At 36.4% G+C, this 19931-nt stretch overlaps 1 protein-coding gene across 8 annotated transcripts in view; it reads left to right on the forward strand.

Moving 5' to 3' along the window:
- The window catches only part of ARID1B (AT-rich interaction domain 1B), a 510581-nt gene that overhangs the window by 181848 nt on the left and 308802 nt on the right, over positions 1–19931 (forward strand). For all 8 annotated transcript variants that reach the window (XM_037820312.1, XM_037820294.1, XM_037820340.1 and 5 more), the window contains exon 4: positions 12432–12542. In XM_037820312.1, coding sequence (XP_037676240.1) covers positions 12432–12542 — 111 coding nt within the window. The remainder of the gene's footprint in view (positions 1–12431; positions 12543–19931) is intronic.

Consider the following 19931-nt stretch of genomic DNA (forward strand, 5'->3'; position numbering starts at 1 on the left):
GGGCGAGTAGACTTTACCTGTTTTACAGTCATAAAGGCCTGGCAAATAGGCCCTTGTCGATTATAAAGCAATATTTCACGCCCTAGATACTAAGTGATGGCATAATACTTAAAACACCATGTTGTAGCAGTCTCTCAGTCTCTCTCTTCATACCTTAATGAAAATACTCTACTATCTTTAGTCAACAAATCCCAAACTTTGCAGGCAAATATGGGGTATTTACATTACTGTACCCTAACCTCAGGTTGAGATTTACCAGCTATGGGATAGGGTCCAGAAATCATTCCTTGTCCTGTGGGAGGCAGTGGGAATGTGGTTGAATGGACAGCCTCTGGATTAAGGATGTTTTGGTTCATCCCATCTCCACCACCTACTAGCTGAGTGATCTTGGGCGAGATAATCAACCTCTATGTCTCAGTTTGTTCATCTCTAAAATAGTACTTATTTCTTGGGGTTGATGTGAAGAGCAAATGAGTTTATTAAATGAGGAAAGCTCTTGGGTGAGTACCTGACAAATAGCTACTGTGATCGCTGTCATCATTATTGTCGTTTTCACAGGATGAAGTCTTGGTAGTTCAATTAAAATTATGATTTTCAGTCTTAATGTAATTTAACTATAAATGACAATAGCTGATATATATTAAAAGCTTGAATTGTGCTGGGCATAGTGCTAATTGCTTAAAGGCAGCATCTCATTTAATCATTAATATACTTTTAGGGGGTAGGTCCATGTATCATGGTTTTACAAATAAGGAAAATAATTCTTTAGGTAATAAGTGATGGAGGTGGGATTCTTTCATTCAGTATAAGTAGGGACTTTTAAAAAATGGCACACACTACTTTTTCCATTCTAAAGCACAGGTAGCTGAACATTGTGGCTTATTTAGCTTTGTGAGTTTATTAAAATAAATTCACCTATTAAAAATCTTTATTACTTTAGTTCTTAGCTCTTCAGTCTCTTCATGGCTTCTCTTTGTTATTTTAGGAAACGTGACTTTAGGCAACCATGTGTCTTCCCTTGTCACTCTGGGCCCACTGTTGGTTTAGGAAGAAGTTGTTGTGAAAACTGAAAACTAAAAAGCTGTTCTTAAATCTTCAGTGCTGGAATAGGAGCCTCCAGGAACCTAGCCCAGTTAGCTGAGGGATGGCAGCTGCTTTTGGTGTGGCTCTTTTCTTTAGTCTCTAAATCCTTGGGGTTCGTCTTTACTGCCGGTTTAGGATACTGCTGCAGTGGCATTTATGCCGGCAAGTCCTACACTGTACTGATACCCTTGTTGATGGCAGGCATTTTGTAGTGAGGCATCTGCTGTCAATATTACTGAGACTCTTCAGTAAGAAAATGATAAAGTAGCTTGTATAAGCCTGTCCTTTTTCAAGAATGGTTTCTAAAAATCTGGAAACAGTTATTCCTTTGAATTGATAGAAAATAAACAACATTCTGAATCTAACCTTTGAGTGCAACAATTCATATAGTATATAAGGGGGAATATGGCCTTAATCTAAGCTTGACACCTGCCTATGGGATTATTAGCAATAAAAAGATTTTCATCTAAGATAAAAGGAAATAGCAGAGGGAAGTAGGGACTGGGGGTAGACGAGGGGGCAGCAGGCAAAATGTGGTTTAAGAGTAGGAAACTGAACTCAGAAAAAATTTGTTTCGAGTCACACAGCTAATGAATATTGAAGCTGGAATTTGAACCTGGGTTTGTCTGACTCAAAGGATTATGGTCCTTAGAGACATCTGGGGATAGAAAAGGCTTCTTGGCATCATCATTTTACAGAACTGGGCCTTTAAGAGGTTGGACTATAATAAGAGTCAGTATGTCAAATGTAGGCTAGGAAGACAGCTTGAGTGAGACAAGACAGCAGGACCAAGAGTTGAGATTGAGAAAGGATCAATGAGTCAATGGTCAGTGCAGATGTTCCCTTGGGAATCTAGGGAAAAATGAAATCTGTTCTGATTAAGATTATGAGGCATTTTTTGTTTAAGACAGCTAAATGTTATGATTAAATAGAGCAGTAAACATGCTAAAGATAAAAATATGGGGAAGGGGAAGGTTGTTTGGGGGGTGGGGAGAGAAAGTATGGTGGCTTGGAATTATGTAATCCAGACAAACATGTTCTTTAATTTATTCCATTCCTAAGGGTGTGAACCCCTTGTAAATAGGACCCTCCATTGAGGTTGTTTTTAGCTAGGGTGTGGCCAACTGAATCAGGTGGGTCTTAATCCTATTATTGGAGACCTTATACAGAAGGCTACAGAAAGAAGCCACTGGAGAAAGAAGCAGCTGGAAGTCAATGGAACCCAGAAGAGAAAGGAGAAGATGCTGCCATGTGCACTGCTGTGTGACAGAAAGGCCGAGGAACCCCAAGGGTCACCAGCAGCCAGCTCCAGAATGCCTCAGTCTTTGGGGAGAAAGCATCACCTTGCTGATGCCTTGATTTTGGACTTCTGCTAGCCTGAGAACTTTTCCTAACCTTAGAATCATGGGCCAATAAATTCCCGTTGTTTAAGCCAATCTATTTTATGGTAATTGTTTTATCAGCTGGAAAACTTTTTTTTTTTTTTTTTAATGGGGAGTAGGGTGCTGCTGTTACAATGCTCAAAAAATGTGGAAGACATTTTTGGAATTGGGTAATGGGTAAAGGCTGGAAGTATTGTGATGCATTTGATGCAAAAAGCTTAGATTATTTTAAAGAAACTGTCAGTAGAAATGTGGATATTAAAGGTACTTCTGATGACGCTTTAGAAGGAATGGTGAATGTTTTATTGGAAAATAGAAGAAAGGCGATCCTTGTTAAAGAGTGGCAGAAAACTTGGCAAAATTTTTTTCTGATGTTGAACTGAAAGTGGAACTTTTAAGCAATGAACTTGCATATTTAACTGAGGTTTCCAAGCTCAGTGTGGAAGGTACAGCCTGGCTTCTCTGGGCAGCTTATAGTAAAATGCAGGAGGAAAGGGATAAGCTGAGAACTGAACTCCTAAGCACAAAGAAACCAGAAATTGATGGTTTGGGAGATTCTGACCCTTTCCAGGTAGTGTGCTCTGAGACTAGGGCCAGAAGCTGCTCTCTCAGGGACACGCACACACACATACCCACCCACACTGAGCTTCTGGTAAGTGACTCCCCAGGGAGCAGGGTTCTGTGTGAGTGAGGGTTTAACTGAATACCCTTTGCTAAAGAGGGTATGGCTGAACATGGATACAGCCAGCCATTTCAGAAGAAGTCAGGACTGGAAATACAGTTATGCATGAAGGATCTGGGGAAGGTCCTTCTGTCTGTTGGATTGGACTTGTTTGAACTGCATGCAAAGCCAATAAGGTTTTTGCAAAATTTATATGAGCAGAACCACTGCCAGCCTGGACTAAAAAGACAGAGAAGGGATGAAGCGGAGGAAGAATGCCTTTAAGGACAGAATCATGGAGGCAAAGGTCTCCTTGGGCCAAGAGAGTAGGCCCACTGACGTATGTGGAAAGGGCAGGTCTGCACAGTGCTTGGAGGGGTGGACCTTGCACCCCCATTATTCAGGGAGAGTGTTACTACCCCAGTACTCTGACAGGGTGGGGCTTTTGCCGAGAGCCTGGTCACCATCTGATGTTTGGATAGGGTGGGGACTTTACACCTGTGTAAAGGAGAGCATGGCATGGCCAACTGAGGAACTGCTTGAAGGTGGTGGGGCTGTCACTTCATCAGTCCTGGAGGACAAAATGTTGATCCATAGATGGTTCTCAGATCTTTAAATCTAATGAAGTTTGCCCTGATAGTTTTAGAACTTGTTTGGGACTCATGACTCCTGTTTTCCTTTCAATTTCTCCCTTCCAGAATGGTAATGTTTGTTCTATCCCATATATTGGAAGAAGGTATACTAGGTTTTCTAGGTTTTCAAGTCTACAGACAGAGGAATTTTTCCTCAGAATGGAGCACTCCCATAACTAATTCTGCTGAGATTTTGGATTTAGCACTGCTCTAAAATGGCTTAAGTTTTTTGGGGTATTGTGATAGAATGACTGAATTTTACATGTGGTGAATGCATGTCTTTTTGGGATCCAGAAGGCAGACTGTGGTGGCTCGGAGTTGTGTACCCCAGAAAAACATATTCTTAACCTTACTCCATTCTGTGGGTATGAGCACCTTGTGAACAGGACCCTTCCATGAGGTTATTTTTAACTAAGTTGTGGCTGACTGAATCAGCATGAGTCTTAATCCTATTACTGGAGACCTTACAGAGAAGGCCATAGAGAGAAGCCACTGGAGAAGCAAGAAGCTGGAAGTCAAAGGAACCCAGAAGAGAAAGAAGACATTGCCATGTGCATTGCATGTGAAAAGCCGAGGAACCTCAAGGATCGCCAACAGCCAACCCCAAAATACCATAGTCTTTGGGGAGAAAGCATTGCCTTGCTGACACCTTGATTTTGGACTTGTCCTAGTCTCAGAACAATGAGCCAATAAATTCTGTTGTTTAAGCTAACGCATTGCATGGTACGTGATTTAGCAGTTGGGTAACTAAAACAAAGGGGGACCAAGTAGGAAGATATGATAATCTCAGAGTAAAGGTGGGGTCAGTCTCACGTTCTCAGTGCTACTTTTTTTTTTAGTTAATTTTTTTTTTTTGCCCAAGAAGTTTTAGATTTACAGAAATACCATGCATAAAATATATAAAATACCAAGTTCCCATATACTCCCTATTATTAATACCTTGCATTAGTGTATTAGTGTGGTACATTTGTTACAAATCATGAAAGAACATTTAAAAATTTGTACTATAAGCTATAGTCCATAATCTACAATAGGGTTCACTTTGTTGTACAGTCCTATATTTTTTCTTTTAGCTTTTATTCTAGTAACATATAAAACCTAGAATTTCCTCTTTTAACCACATTCACATATATAATTTAGTGCTGTTAATTACATTCACAATGTTGTGCTGCCATCATCCTATACAGTACCAAATCTTTATAATCAACCCAAATAGAAATTCTGCACAATTTAAGCGTTAATTCCCCATTCCCTATTCTCAACCCAGCCCCTAGAATCTGGCTATGAATTTGCTTATTCTAATTATTTCATATCAGTGAGATCATACAATATTTGCCCTTTTGTCTGTGGCTTATTTCACTCAACATAATTTCCTCAAGGTTCATCCATGTTGTCATTTGAACCAGGATTTGATTCCTTTTTATGGCTTAATATTTCATCCTGTGTTTATACCTCATTTTGTTTATCCATTCATTGGTTGTTGGACGCCTGGATTGCTTCCATCTTTTGACAATTGTGAATAATGCCACTATGCTCATCAGTGTGCAAATGTCTTAAGAGTCCCAGCTTTCAATTCTTTTGGGTATATACCTAGTAGCAGGGTTGCCACATCATATTCTGTACTTAGTTTTCTGAGAAACTGCCAAACTGTCTTCCATAGCTCAGTCCTGCTTCTTGATTCCTAAAGTAGTCTTTCATGCCATTGACTTCATTTTCATTTAACTGGAAAATTTCAAACATAAACAAAAGTAGGCAGAATGGTATAATGAACCCCATGCACCCATTTCTCATCTTTCAACAATTATATGGCTCTTCCCCTCCCTCACCCCTTCAACACCAGTATTTTTTTAATGCATTTTTTTTTATTATGAACTTACCATATATACGTAACAGTGATAACTTTGAAAGTACAATTTAACAAGTAGTTAAAGAGCAAATTCCAAAGAATTTCCTGGGTCGCAGTTCCACAACTTCAGCTATTTCCATTATCATAAAATATAACATACATTCAGAAAGGTGTTAACTTTGGATATACAGCAGTTATATAGGTAATTTCAAAAATTGTTATGGGTTACAGTTCCACAGTTTGTTTTTTCCTTATTATGAATTATAGGGTAAATACAGAAAGGCAAAGACTTTCAAAGCACAATTCAGTGAGTAGCTATAGAGCAAATTTCAAAGGATGTTATAGGTTACAGTTTCACCATGTCATTTACCTCCTTCCTGCTATTCCAACACCACAGCATCTCAATGTATATAAAGTTTCAGTATTCATAGACCTTTGTTAAATCTTATCTTGTTTGTTGCTACTGTTTCCTCTCAGTCTCTTTCTCCATTTTCAGTGGTGTCTAAGCAGTGAGCACCCTAACTTGTTCCTATTGAAAGGGGGTGTTGACAGCATGGGGAAGGGGCTGCATCTGATTGTTGTTCTTAAAGAGGCTATTGCCTCTGGGTTTTAGGACTTGTCTGGCATAGGAACACTCAGGTAGCTTTAAGTTTCTGAGAGATAAAACTTAGCGAGTGAGTCTTTTATAGAATCTCAGGGAGGGAGCTAGGTATTTGGTGGCTACTTTTGATAAGGGCATGGCATACTGTGGCCATTTGGGATATCTAGCTGGAGCTTGTGCATAAGAGAAATCTCCAGGATGGCTTCTTGACTCTGTTTGGGATCTCTCAGCCACTGTGACCTCAGCTTGTTATCTTTTTTTTTCCTCCCCCTTTTGGTCAAATAGGTATTTCAGTCCCTCACCGCTAGGGCCTGGCTCATCCCTGGGTATCATGTCCATGTCACCAGGGAGATTCATTCTCCTGGGAGTCATGTCCCTCATTGGGGGCAGGTTAATGAATTCATTTGCCGAGTTGGGATTAGAGAGAGAAAGGCCACATCTGTGCAACAAAAGAGGTTCCCTGGAGGTGCCTCTTAGGCGTAATTATAGGAGGGCTCAGCCTCCCATTTACAGCCCCAAGTTTTGCAAGAGCAGGCCTCAAGTTGAGGGCTTGATTTATTAAGTAGTGGGTTCCTACTTAATCTTGTTTAATCTCTAGGATTTTCTTCTATGTCCTCTCCCTTTCTTCCTCTCTACCTTTTTTTTTTTTTTTTTTAATTTTATCTTACAGCTTAGTTGTTGGAGAAACTAGGTCATTTGTCTAATCGAGATTCTCAGAGTTTGGGATTTCCCGATTCCTTCACTATGGTTTAATATGTTCCTTGGTCCTTTTTATTTCCTGTAAATTTGCAGTTTGATCTATAGGCTTTATCAAACTCATTTTTTTTGGGGGGGGCAAGAATATTTCATTGTTGGTGTTATGTTTGTTCATTAGGAGGTACAGAATGTTTTAATGATTATCTTCCTCTTTTAATGTTAGCAACCATTGAGTCTCTGTATAGTCTTTAACCTCCCTTTTAATTTTCAGTATATTTTTTTACTATATTCTTTCGTGGTCATCTTTTTGCATTAAGACTGCCAGTATCAAACGGCAAAATGTGTTTTCTAGCACATTGCTACCAGGCATTTTAGCTGTTAACCTGATAGATATTCTTGGACATGAGCCCAAGTTTTGTTCAGTTTCATGTGCTTGTATGCATACATCTGTTTTTGCATTGTTGTTTCCAATTCTAAGTGTGATCTTTTAGAAGCCATTCAGTCAGATTGAGTGATTTGGATGCTTCCCACATTTAATATTTAAGATGATTATTTTTGAAGAGGGAATTTAAAGAATATATGGAAGCTTTGGATGATACTTTTTTTAAAAATAAAATTACATTAACTCTTTTGTTCTATATTAGTGCTTGAAGCTTCCAGTTGTCTCTAAAGTACATTCATGTTGGAAGTGAAGGTTTGTCTGTCACTTTGAGATGCTCTAATATAGATAGCAGTCATATACTATCTGTGTAGCCTTTGTCAGATGATTTGTTTTTGTTTCCTCAGAGGTTAGAATTAAGATGATAATCGGAGCTCTCTCACAGGGTGGTTGTTAGGATACACTTCAGTGTACCCATCAGAGTCAGTGCTTGCAGGTATAAGCTGTCCTTGTTACCAGTGTTTCCACTGGGGCTTTCCTGTGATGGCAAGTGGGTAAGGAGTGTGCCATTTTGAAAGTGTTTATTTTATGGATTATTTATAGATTTGTATTGCTTACCTTTAGGAAAGGATATTTTCAATTCATTTAGCTCCAAACACAAAAGAGTTGAGCAGCACACTCAATTTCTTAAGCTTAAAGATGATTTTACGTGACCGTGGCAACCCTGTGTGTCCACCCCTTTCTCTGTAGAAAAAGGGGATCCCATCCTTCTCCACTCCCACTAATATGTCTTGCATGCCAGCAACATTTTTTATATTCCCTCTAGTAGTTGGAATTGATAGGCATTCTGAAAGCAGGGAAAGAAAAGGAGTAAGAGGTAATTCTGACAAGAATATTGCAGGATTTTATGACTACTCAAATCCTTACCACCACCACCCCACCACCGCACCCCACTCCCCACCCCCCTGCTGTAGCTTGTTGGAATAACACTAAGTGGCCATCTTCTTTCTGGCACATCTGTACATCCAGAAGTCATGGTTGCTCCTTTTTGCTTTTTGTTTTAGACCTGAAGCTCTATGTTGGACTATTTTTTAACCAATTTTTGTTAGTTTCTGTGGTTATTCTTATCAAACGCTTACTGAATACCATTGCCATTTGTTTGTGAGGACTGGGGTGTTCCTTCTCCACACCTGTACCTACCATCTTCCTTTAATTTACAGTCTGTGTCTTAAATTCTTTTTTTTCTTTTGTTACTGTCTTCTCTCCCCACACTCCTTCTAGATGTGCTACTTAAAAAATTTTGGTTAATTGTATTGAGATGCTAACAGACATCTTTAGTAAAGCTTGTTCTGTGTATATTGATACTTCCTTTGCCTGTATCTATCAAAATTTTAAATGTATGAATCTCTTGACAGAACTCGGCCTGTAGAGATTTATGCTACAGAAATATAGTCTTATATACTATACATGTAAGACACATGAAGTCTTACATACAAGGATGTCTATTATAGTGCTCTATGAGGTAGTGAAAGATGGGAAACAACCTGTGTCCATCTGGAAGGGACTGGTTTTAAATAAGTTACAGTACAGAGATATGATGAAATGCTATGTTGCCATGAGAAAAAGATAAAGTAGATATTTAGGTGCAGATATAGATTGATCTCTGAAGTAGACTTTCACACTCCAATTGTGTTTAAAAGAAAAAGGATTTATATTCACATTCATACTTGGTTATGCATTCAGAGATTGTGGAAAGATAAATTAAAAAAAAATCTCAGCAGTAGTAACCTTTGTGGAGGAGATTCTGGGAGGAAGGCAGTTTTTCTTTTACTGTTTATTGCTTTGTTTCTTTTAAATTTATACTATGGAAATGTTTTTCCTTTCTATTATTTTTTTAAAAAAATGTGTCCTTGACATTTTAGTTATTTCACATTTCCCTCAGAGTCTCATGTTGCCATTAGTATTTAATTGATTTCATAATATAAGAAAACAGAAGCTCTTATGCTCTTGGCCTTTGCACTAGACCCATATAATAGTTTTGAACTTACCCTTTCTCAAAATATAGGTGGAATACTAGTGTTTTCTGTCTTGGTCCTGTTTCATATTATAATATATGAATGTGCAAACAATTTGCTTGAAAACTTCTTAAACAAATATGCACACAACCCACCTCAGGCTCTTCTCACAGTTTTGTTGTTTTGTGAGTCAGTTGCCTTCTTATCTTTGACTCTTAAAGTAAGGTTAAGGAAAGATCCCATGGTTGGGTAAAAGTGTGTGTGTGAGAGGAAAAGACATAATACCAATAAAGAATTCCAAAACAGCAAAGCACAGTCCTCATCCTAGGCTCTTTTGATTGCAATTCAATCACAATATATAGCCTTTAAAAAAAACCAAAGAACTTTTTATGTGTATGTCAGATAAATGGCAGTAGTTATTTGTACATGTACTAGTTTAAATTTCACAAGTAACCAATGAGAGCTATGTTGTTGTAAAATGTAAAACTGTGCTGCTTTGTTGGTGTTTATGAAGTGTGATGCTGAGCGTATTCTGTATTTTTTATGCTGGCATTGCCTTCTTATTGTCTATTAAATTACTTATTCTTATTTAGTCTTCTCAGTGAAAATAATTACATGACAAAAAGTAAGTATAGCACTCAAGGTGAAAAGGCTTAAGTTTGTTATGGGATATAACCTTTATATTTGTATTAAATCAGCTAAACACAGACTTTCTAGTCCATTGTAAGTTATGTCTAGGTGACTGTTATAGTCACAGGTATATGGTACTTTTCCATAGGCTTGCTCATTTAAGTTCATCTTTACGTTCTGACAACTTAAATTGAGAAAGAATCAGTTCCATCTCCAGAAAATTCTCACTAAATTTTGTTGTGGTTTTATTTCCAACTGTATTTAATAATTGAAAGCCTCTTGAGGTTAGGAATAGTATTTGCGATTTTGGCAGAGTCTAATTATTTTGAACTTTTAAAGCCCTATGAAGTGAAATGTAAAGTCATAGTACATTTCTCTGATGGCTTTCATAGTCTATTAGTTCAGTGGTGCTTATTTTAGATGGGACAGTATCTAAATTGAAATGTGCATTCAATGTAGTTGTGATGGTCTTTCTCAACTCTTTTAAAAGGCAGTTCATTTAGCTACAAGGAGAAAATAAAAAGGAATTTAAAAGGCTAATAAGCCTAAGGCATAGGAGCCCTTGTTACCGTTCCCTCACCGAAGTCTCCTAGAGTAAGCGCAGGAGCCTGCGGTAAACTGTGCGAACGGGCTGGTGTTGGAGGAGAGGCTGCGGTCTGCTCATTTGTTCGCCCATTGTGAGGCTGTCCTGCACCTTTGTGGGATTTTGTAACCGGGTGAAGGCCACTGAATGGAGGCCTTGTGCCCTCCTTGATTTGAAATCCTTGATGTTAATCTGAAGGACTCTGCAGGGTGCACAGTGGGAAGCCCGTTCACTGTGGGGAAGTGTGGGATCCAGAAGGAGCCTGGTGGAGGGGCACTGGGGCTGAGAGTGGTAATAACCTTTCAGCCTCAGCTTTTGTCCCGCACAAGCCTAATTGTTACCCTCTGCTGGCAACCGGATTGCAGGGCTGCCCTTTTAAGTATCCTTTGAGTGCGTGTGCTTATTGATACCTCACCTTATTGTTGTTATATAATAAAAACCTGGGCAACTGGGATTTGATTCTGTTACAAAAGTTTAGTACTAAGTATTAAACATTATTGTGAGATGTTAGATCTAATTTTTATGTCGATGGACTTCTTTAGAGATTTGTGTAAAGGGAAGGAGCGTTGCTGTGACAATGCTGGATTGTTGACATTCGCCTTTATTCCAAAGCCTGGTTAAAAGTAGTTCCACCAGCAGGGGCGAACTGCAGATCTAGTTTGTACAGCTTGTATATTTTGTTCTACCAGCTATTAGTCCGAAATATCTTGGTTTAGAAAGCATGTAATTTTAAGTGTATGCTATGTGAGAAAAAAGGGTGGGGCAAAAGCTTTTTGTAAAGGGTATCGACTGATAAACATAAAATTTTAAAGTAATATTTTAGGAATTTAACAGGGGAAGTAGAACTTGCATATAATGTTTCTTTAATACCAAGAGGCATTTGAACAACTGACAGGGAAAGGGAAATAATTTTATTTTTAAGTGTGATATTTTCTTTTCTCTTTTTTTCTCTAAAATCCAAAACTGGTTCTTCAGCTTTTGGTGCCAGTTGGACATTCTATAATAAGTATTTCACATTCTACCCTGCTACTTGACTTGGGGTGTAAATGGTGGGAGAATGTTTAGTGGCTGAGCATACATAGTTAACCAGTTAGAGATCTGCACTGGGCAGGTACTTGCTGGAAAACAGCAGGTTGGTGAGGTGTGGTATTTGGAGTATGTAATATTATTTCACTACAATACTGAAACCATGGAGAATACCTTCAGCAAATGTTCGACAAGATGTGAGAAAGACCATGTGAATGATGAGGTTCTTATGTATCAGCAGGTTTTGGGGTATGTTTTGTCCTCTATTATTCTTCAGTATGGTTCTCTGAAATCTATGCCATGTGAATGTAAGGAATTCTATAACTGAGTTTCTGTTAGTTTTGTAGAAACCCCAGAATACCGTGATCTTAGTAACTTCTTATAGTGGGTTTTTTGTTTTTTGTTTTTTGTTTGTTTGTTTTTGTTTTGGTTATTACAAGGGCATATTAAAAGTCAATTGATAATAAGCTTTTTGTTGATTATTTTAACATTTTTGGAGGTAATGTTAAAGGCAGTTCAGTAGAAGTCAGAAGAATTAAATAATACAACCAAAATCAGAATTAAACAATAAAATGAGCTTTTGGTTTGCTCTGGTTTTAAAGATGGTTTGGCTATAGCTGATCTCCCTCTGCATCTTTTATTGACTTGATACTTGGTTTGTATGGTCTCATAATAAACTTGGTTGGGAATTATATGTATTTTTTGCTATTGATGATTCACTGCTTTTCTGTTTTTACTTCCAGTAAAGTACTAAAGAAATACTAGCATATATGTCTGCTTAAATGTAACATTAGTTGATAGTTTGTGACAAGCCTTTCCTTCATGATTTTGGTTACTGAATAAACTTTTAACTCATTGAGATATTTATGAAGTGCTTTTTTGTTTATGTTTGTTTAGGACATGTCTCAGGAAGGCTATGGAACTAGAACTCAACCTCCTATGGCCCCCGGAAAATCTAACCACGAAGACTTGAACTTAATACAACAAGAAAGACCATCAAGTTTACCAGTAAGAAATTTATGTGATGATTTGGAAATGAAAGTGTAATGAGTTAAATACTTTTAAAAAGAGTTGTTGATTTTGTTTGTGCTACTTTAAATTAAGGTTTGGAGGAGAAATTTCTAGATTTCAGATGTATTTTGTCATTTATTAACTTTTTTAGGGCATAATTCTTAGGCGCTATGTAGTCCTGGAGAAGTCTGCTGTTTCATTTTTGGTATCTCTGTTTCAGAGTCCAGGCATGCATTGGAAGGTTTTACTGGGCTGGTTGGTTTTGTGTACAGGTAGTTATTGTTGTGCAATTGAACTTTCTTAAGCCTGTTGCTTTCTGGTAGGTGAACAGAGGTATCTATGTAGGAGTTGAAACTTAAAAAAAACCCCACTTGGCAAAGGATATAAATGATGAGATAAGGCATCCAACAGTATTTTGAATTTCTTTTGGAACTTTATATTTAATTAATGAGAAATCACCCAGTCTTTTTTTTTTTTGTTTTTCAAACCAAGAAGAAAGTATTGCAATTTAAAATTTGAATGAGCAGCTTGTAAAATATTTTTACCAGCAAATAGTGTATGGCGATTAGGGTATATATTGGCAACAGTAGTGGCAATATTATAGAGTATCATAGTTTATTTGCCTTTTTAAATAGAGAACCTAGTTTAAGTGAGAACCTAATTTTCCTTATAAACGAAAAGAAGTTTGTACAAATAAATATTTTTACATTTTTTTCATGTTAAAATATTCTGATTTGAAGAATTACTGAATAATTGCTATTAGAAAGGTTTGCTTGAGGTGGGAGTTCAGGCTAGATATGATTTTTATTTGAATTTCAAGTATGTTTGCGTTAAGTAAGATTTATTATATTAGTTCTAAACATTTGAGAACAAACATTTGTAATGAATGTTATACATGACACTTAGATTGTATACCATAAACATTTTTAAGTTATTTGTAGCCTTAGGGGAAGAAGGTAAGTGATAGCTACAGGGTGAAAACTATCTTTGAATCTTTTTGAAACCCTAATTTTTATAGCTTTTGTTTCTATGGTAGAAAGGGATGAAGTCTTTTTGCTTTCATTCTGTTGTCATATTGGAGCATTTATTGTCTTAGTTATTTGGTTTTTGAAAGAATTTAAAAGGTGATGGGTTTGTGTTTTATACTCTGGGCTTTTTTCTTTTGCAGATACTTCAGGGCTTTGTGAGCATGTATTGTGTTGCATGTGTGCTGTTGATAAACACGTTTGCTGAATATTTATTTGGAAACTGGCTTGTGCTCTTACAAAATTTAAACTGACTCATGGAAAGCAGGGTGGACAGTGAATTCCACTTTTTTTCACCAGTTATTTGTGCTGTGGAATGTATAGTTTTTCCATGTTTCTTGGGAAACCCAACTTTGTAGGTTTGTCAATTGCAGGTGATTTGTACTGTGATAGAGCTTGGAAAATATATTGTGTGTTGATGCAAATTTTCAGTTGGCTACTGGAAAGTGGGATGGAAATATTTTGAGAATTGAACCACAGTGTGCATCAATAGCTTAAATTTTTCTGAGTTGTTCTGTGTGTATCTGTTTGTATACATATAATGGCTTGCTATCGATCTTAATCTTTACCTTGCTGACTTCCCAAGATGATTTAAGGTTGTCGATAACAAGTTTCTTATAAAGGTGGTTAAAGAAAAAGAAACTTAATTGGTATTTTCTTTCTGTTTTTGTAACTCAGGGGTAAATAGGATGTTGATTGACTGTAACGCTTCAAACACATTTCAGTAATCTTAGAGAACAAAGTTTCCAGGTTTTATCAGGTTTTATGGTGCTTGTACAGAAGTGTCAGTTATTGAATAAAAGACAACTGTAGACCAGCTGGTGTACATAAAACCCATCCAGTCTGTTAGGAGGAAAATTTGCTTTATTTAAAAGAACTTTGGTATGCCATTCTTCTTTCACTAGTACTTAATATTTGTAAACAAATTCTCTATGGCGCTTATAAGTATTTTATTTATGTGGCTGGTACATTGATAAGTTGTACCCAAGTAAGGTAATTATTGTTTTGAAGAAAGATTTTTGGTATTCTGTTAAACAGTATTTTAATTCTCTGCTGAGTTAATGCTGTTGATACCTTGAAGGTATATTTTCATCACATCTGAATTTGCTGTTAGATCCTTTGTCTATTTACTTAGGCTACTATATTTCTTTGCAACTATCAATGATAAAAATTTTGTTTTTTTGTTTAAGGTTAATGACAGTCCATCCTATTTATAATTTCTAGTTTTGTATAGAACTCAAATTGTGGGTCTCACGAGCTGCATCATTTTTCAATGCGGTATATGATTGTAATGTGACATAATTATTAGGTCTTTATCCATTATTATGGACTCAGACCTCACCTTAATAATAAAAAAAAAACACATTCCTCTTAATAATGTCCATTTATTTCTATAACTCTTAATCAAACTGCTTTCTTCCTGTTGAGATATATTAGCTTATATATTGATATTATTAATAAATCTTAGCTTATAGCACATGATACAAAAATTAGTTGGAAGAGCTTTGTCTCTTTGAGTATTATCATTTAAAATTTGAACACATTTTGTAGTTTTGTGCCTCTAATTTGGATATGAAATAAAGCCAGCATTTAAGGTTAAAAGACACAGTGAAAGATCTTAAAGAGGCTATGGCTTGTTAGCACCTTTTCTTCATAAACGTTGTGTATATTTCAATTTACATTCTAAGATACCCTTCCATTACGATTTATGACACTTCCCGTTGGATGTTTTGTTCAATTTACATGTCTTGTGGCATTTATTATTCATCCTTTTATTAGTTATTTTTGTAACTGCCTTTGCTCCCTCCTATTAGACTAGGATCTTTTCAGGGTATTTATTATATTTTTGTGGGGGTTTTTTTTCCAGTAAATATTTGCCTGATAGACTTTATCCAAAAGCCTGTTTTTAAGTACACTCTTCCTCCAGTTTCAGAGAAAGAGAACCTTTCCACATTATTGACATTGGGAGAAGCTGTTCCTCATGATGCTGCAGGATCCAACCAGGGGGAGCCTGTATTTACAGGTTGTTGTTTTGTTTTCCTTAAGACCCTCCCCACCTTTTTTTAAAGTTATACAGTGACATTTGAGTTTTACCTTAAGCATCAAGAAAAGAAGTGGCCCTTTTGAATAATTATGCTAAAAGCAATGTGAAAATATTTTTTCTTAGATTTATTTTTTAATTGTAAAAATAAATTGACAAAGGGTAATTCACAATTTCAGAAATAGTACAGATAGACATATTGTAAATGAAATATAAACATATACAAAAGGAATAAACAAGAAAAAAGTTTTTATTTTTCTTCCTTGTTCTAAGCAAAATAGCGCTTTCCCCCACAGGGATCTAAAGAGTTGTTAATATTTCTCAGTTTAGAAGTAACTAGTTTGTTTTTTTCTGCAGAGAGGCCTGCCACTAGTTTTGTGTTTCAGATACCCGGGTCCATTATTCCATGTATCTAAATATAATACAGAATACAGGCAATTTAGCAGCCATATTCCGACAGCATTTAAGAAGAGACTGCTTTGTATGACTTTGTAAAAAAAATGTGTATAAATGTTGGCTGTTCTAGAAGGCCCATCAGAGAATAAAAAAATCCTTTTTTCTGCCCCTTTCTCCTTAAATAGTAAATATCTGAACAGGTTGACATGAAAAGGGTTTAATCTTTCCCAGTTAACTAAAAAATCCTAAATCTCATGGTGAATAGTGCTTATGGCACTTTTGTTGAGTTCGCAATTAGGAAGAAATACTGAGCTTTAGACAAAATGTGTTTTTTGGCCCTTTGTGAAAGGAAGGAGGTGGTAGTAAATGCTGTTTTCTTCTTTGAAATAGAGGGTGTTAAACAGGATATTGGAAGCATGGAAGAGAATGATTGGAAAGCCTACCAGGAATACTGTTTTAGGGCTGAGGTATTAGCAACAGAGCACATGAAGCTCTGCCCTTACCGAGGAAGGATACTCTTTGTGTGTAGACTTGCTTACTTTTGTTTTTATTTTTATAATCTTTAATGATATTATGTTGGTTAGGGATAAAGGCCATGTACTTTAGAAGCATATGTGACTTGATGATATTCAATATGGACGTTTTAAATATGTATATTTGATGATGTAGTTCCTGCGATTTTTTGGAAAAAGCTAGATAAGGAGCTTTTTAAACAAGTTCTGTTTTTGTTTTGTTTTGTTTTTACCAAATTTGTAACCCATTTAGGGATGTAAATTGTTAAAGTTAGCTTTACATATTAGTTGGAAGATTTTAAACTCTGCCAGGTAAGAATTAGCTATATGGCTGCTAAATGAACTCTTTGCAAACTTTATTTGTATCTTGAACTAGGCTTAAATGGTTGCCATCAATAGGTGAAGAACATAGCTGTCTTCCATTGATTGATCTTTCTCAAATTGTTCTGAATGTTTAAAAATTACAAGTTAATGAAAGAGAAATCTGATCTATTGTCACGCTTCCTTTAGTGTTCAAGCATGGCTAGTCCCCGTGTGCAACTGAGTACATGAGCTGTTTATTGTCAGTTTTCTTTAAATGTGATTGGAGTGTCTTGAACTTTGGCGTTTTAGAAGAAATGTTTCAGGAGTCTAAAATGGAAACCATAAAAAGTGAGCACCCCTGTGTAAGGAGGAAGCAGAAATAGATTCTCATATATATTTAATCACTTGTGTAATTCCATAACTGAAGGCACAAACACACTTCAAAGTCTTGGGGAAGTTTTATAGGTGATGTGCATACTTCAGTTTCTTTCTTAGAACTTACTGTGTTTGGTCGATTCCATATGAAGACTCATTTTTTATTGGGTAGAGGTTGAGAGCATGTAAGGGCTTTCCTTGAAGTCCTCATTTATAAAAAGTGATAATGACTATGACAGGTGTTTGTTTTCCATCACAAATTATTCCTCTTAAATGTGGTGGTCTATCTTTTTACCCTCCAAAGTGTTCTTTGTTATACTGGTCATCAGTTTGAAAATAGGGGGTGATACTTGAACTTCAGTATGGTAGGAAGTAGCAGGAAGTGGAGGGTATGTTTCTCTCTCTTACAAAATGATCTTCTACTTAAATATTTGTTCTGCAAGTGAATATTCAATAAAATCTCTCCAATTTGGAATTTTTTTCCAGGAAAAACCAGACTAAATAGATGGAAAGTCTAAATAAATTAATGTTTAAAAGTAACTAGGGTTCGCTTTTATAAATAACTTGACTTTTTGCCCCCAAATTGCTTCTGAATTGATGTCTTCAGTTCTGTTATAATAAATGAATAATTTTAAAATCATTAGAGCCAGGATATTTTTTTAAAAATAGTTTATAAGCATGATAAGTATGTCCCCGGCAAGCTTTTTAATGTAATTTTTCTGAAGATTTCCATTTAAAATATGGGTGGTTGTGAATTTCACCCCATTTTATATGACTGTCAATTAGTTACAAAACACTAATGAAGGATTACAATAAAAAAGACACCAGACAAAATTAAAGCATAAGAAAAGATGATATTGGTTTTGATAATAAAAAGATAGCTATGATCTGTAGTTGATAAATGAGGCTCATTAAATAAGAGATAAAAGATATAGATATTCTTGGCTAATAGAAAGTTAGCAAACGAATATTGCCATAGTAAGTAGAAAACTGGCTAGTTTTGACATCCTTGTGGCTCCTCATGTGACCCGTGTGATGTCAGGAAGCCCTTTACTGTGACCTCACTGGCAGGTCCATCTACAGAGGAGTGCAGAACCACGCCTGGCGCCGTCTCTAGGAAGAGGGGGGATCTCTGTGTAGAGAGGGGAAGAGGGATCGTGTTGGGTGTTCAGTATGTCTGACAAACAACAAAAAGCATTGTAAGGAGCATGATGGGCATGGAGGCTTGGGTAGAAGAGCTTGTCAGCATTGTCGCTCCTTTACTTTTTTTGTTTGTTTTGTTTTGCTTTAAGCTAGAAAGAAAAAAATTACTGTGATGTTCTGAGGTACGTGTTCCCATGTTTCTACAACCTGCAATTCTGGCATATTGAGCCTGAAAGCCATCTTTCTCCTCTCTTCAGGGTGCTGTCATTCCCTGCTATCTAGAGTGGTCAATCTGCTCTCTTTAGATTATGCAGGGGATGACCGTTATATAATGCACTGAATGCATTTTACTTTATGTTTTCCAAGTTAGGTGGGAAATGGATTTTAATGTACAGATTTTCGCTTTGCGGGTAACTCTGAAGGAATACATCTGCTTTATACAACAGGGGATACATAACCAGCAGAAGCTCATAGTAGCATTTGTGAACTGGTTATTTGCTTTTATGTCTCTTTTGGACTGGAAGTAACTACTTTTAATATTTACTGTCAGTTATAGAGAGAAAATAAATCTATGTAGAGAAAGTCTTTACCTGAGAATGAAATTTTCTTTTCTTTCCTCACAATGTGGGATTTGAGAGTTGTCTCTCGATTTTTTTTTCTTCTGCCTTTCTAAATTGTTGTAGAATAATTGAATGGTCTTGTTTTCCTTTGTTTGGGTCAAGAAATTTTAGCTGAAAATTGTTACTGTGTGAAAGAAGATTATTGACTCGACAAGCCTTCAATTTTCTGTGAATAACACTCCCACCCTCTAGCTTCAGGAACATGCCGTGCATGCATTCTATTTTAAAATACAGACTGTAATTTAAAACAGGCAGTTTTGATGCCCTACTGAACTTTGTTTAAGCCTGGAATAAAAGAGGGAAAGAAAAGCTTTAAGCCACAAAAAAGTGACTAAGCTTTCTCAACTGCTTTCCTTCATAATGCATTAGATTAAATTAATTAAAAAAAAAAAAAGTTCAGGTACTGTTGTTTCTTTCCACAGGACCTAAAATTTACCTTTTTTACATTGTGGATTGGGCATCTTTTCACTTTACTTCGGTATTGGACTATCGTTTGAGAGTTTTTTTAGAGCTCAGGGTGGTGTTCATTTGTGGTAGAGTCTGTGTGTTTATATTTGTGTTTATTGTACATGTTCAATTCATGTGAGAACACTAATTCTAAAATGAATAAATTCTGGCATTCATTTATTGATAGTTCATTTTCTAGAGTTCTCTTGACTTAAATGGTACCTGATTATTAGATTGGAATGATATAAATATTTAACTGCAGTATCTGTTTACCATCCGATCATTTTAACAATGATGAGTTGAAAGTTAGTTTATATCACTTGCCTTTTTTTCCCTCCTCACAAAAACCAAAATGAACAGCTCATAATTACTTGTATGGAAGGAACAATTGATAAAATAATGTTATTTGACAGGGAGACCTGTTCTAATAATGATGCTGAATGGCAGACCATGCTGTGTCTCAGCCAAGATTCTCATCTCAAGCCATTTGTGTCACTTCTCAGGGCCTCAGCTTCCTTCCCTGA

This window comes from Choloepus didactylus, chromosome 2, assembly GCF_015220235.1.
Source record: "Choloepus didactylus isolate mChoDid1 chromosome 2, mChoDid1.pri, whole genome shotgun sequence".
Taxonomy (NCBI): domain Eukaryota; kingdom Metazoa; phylum Chordata; class Mammalia; order Pilosa; family Megalonychidae; genus Choloepus; species Choloepus didactylus.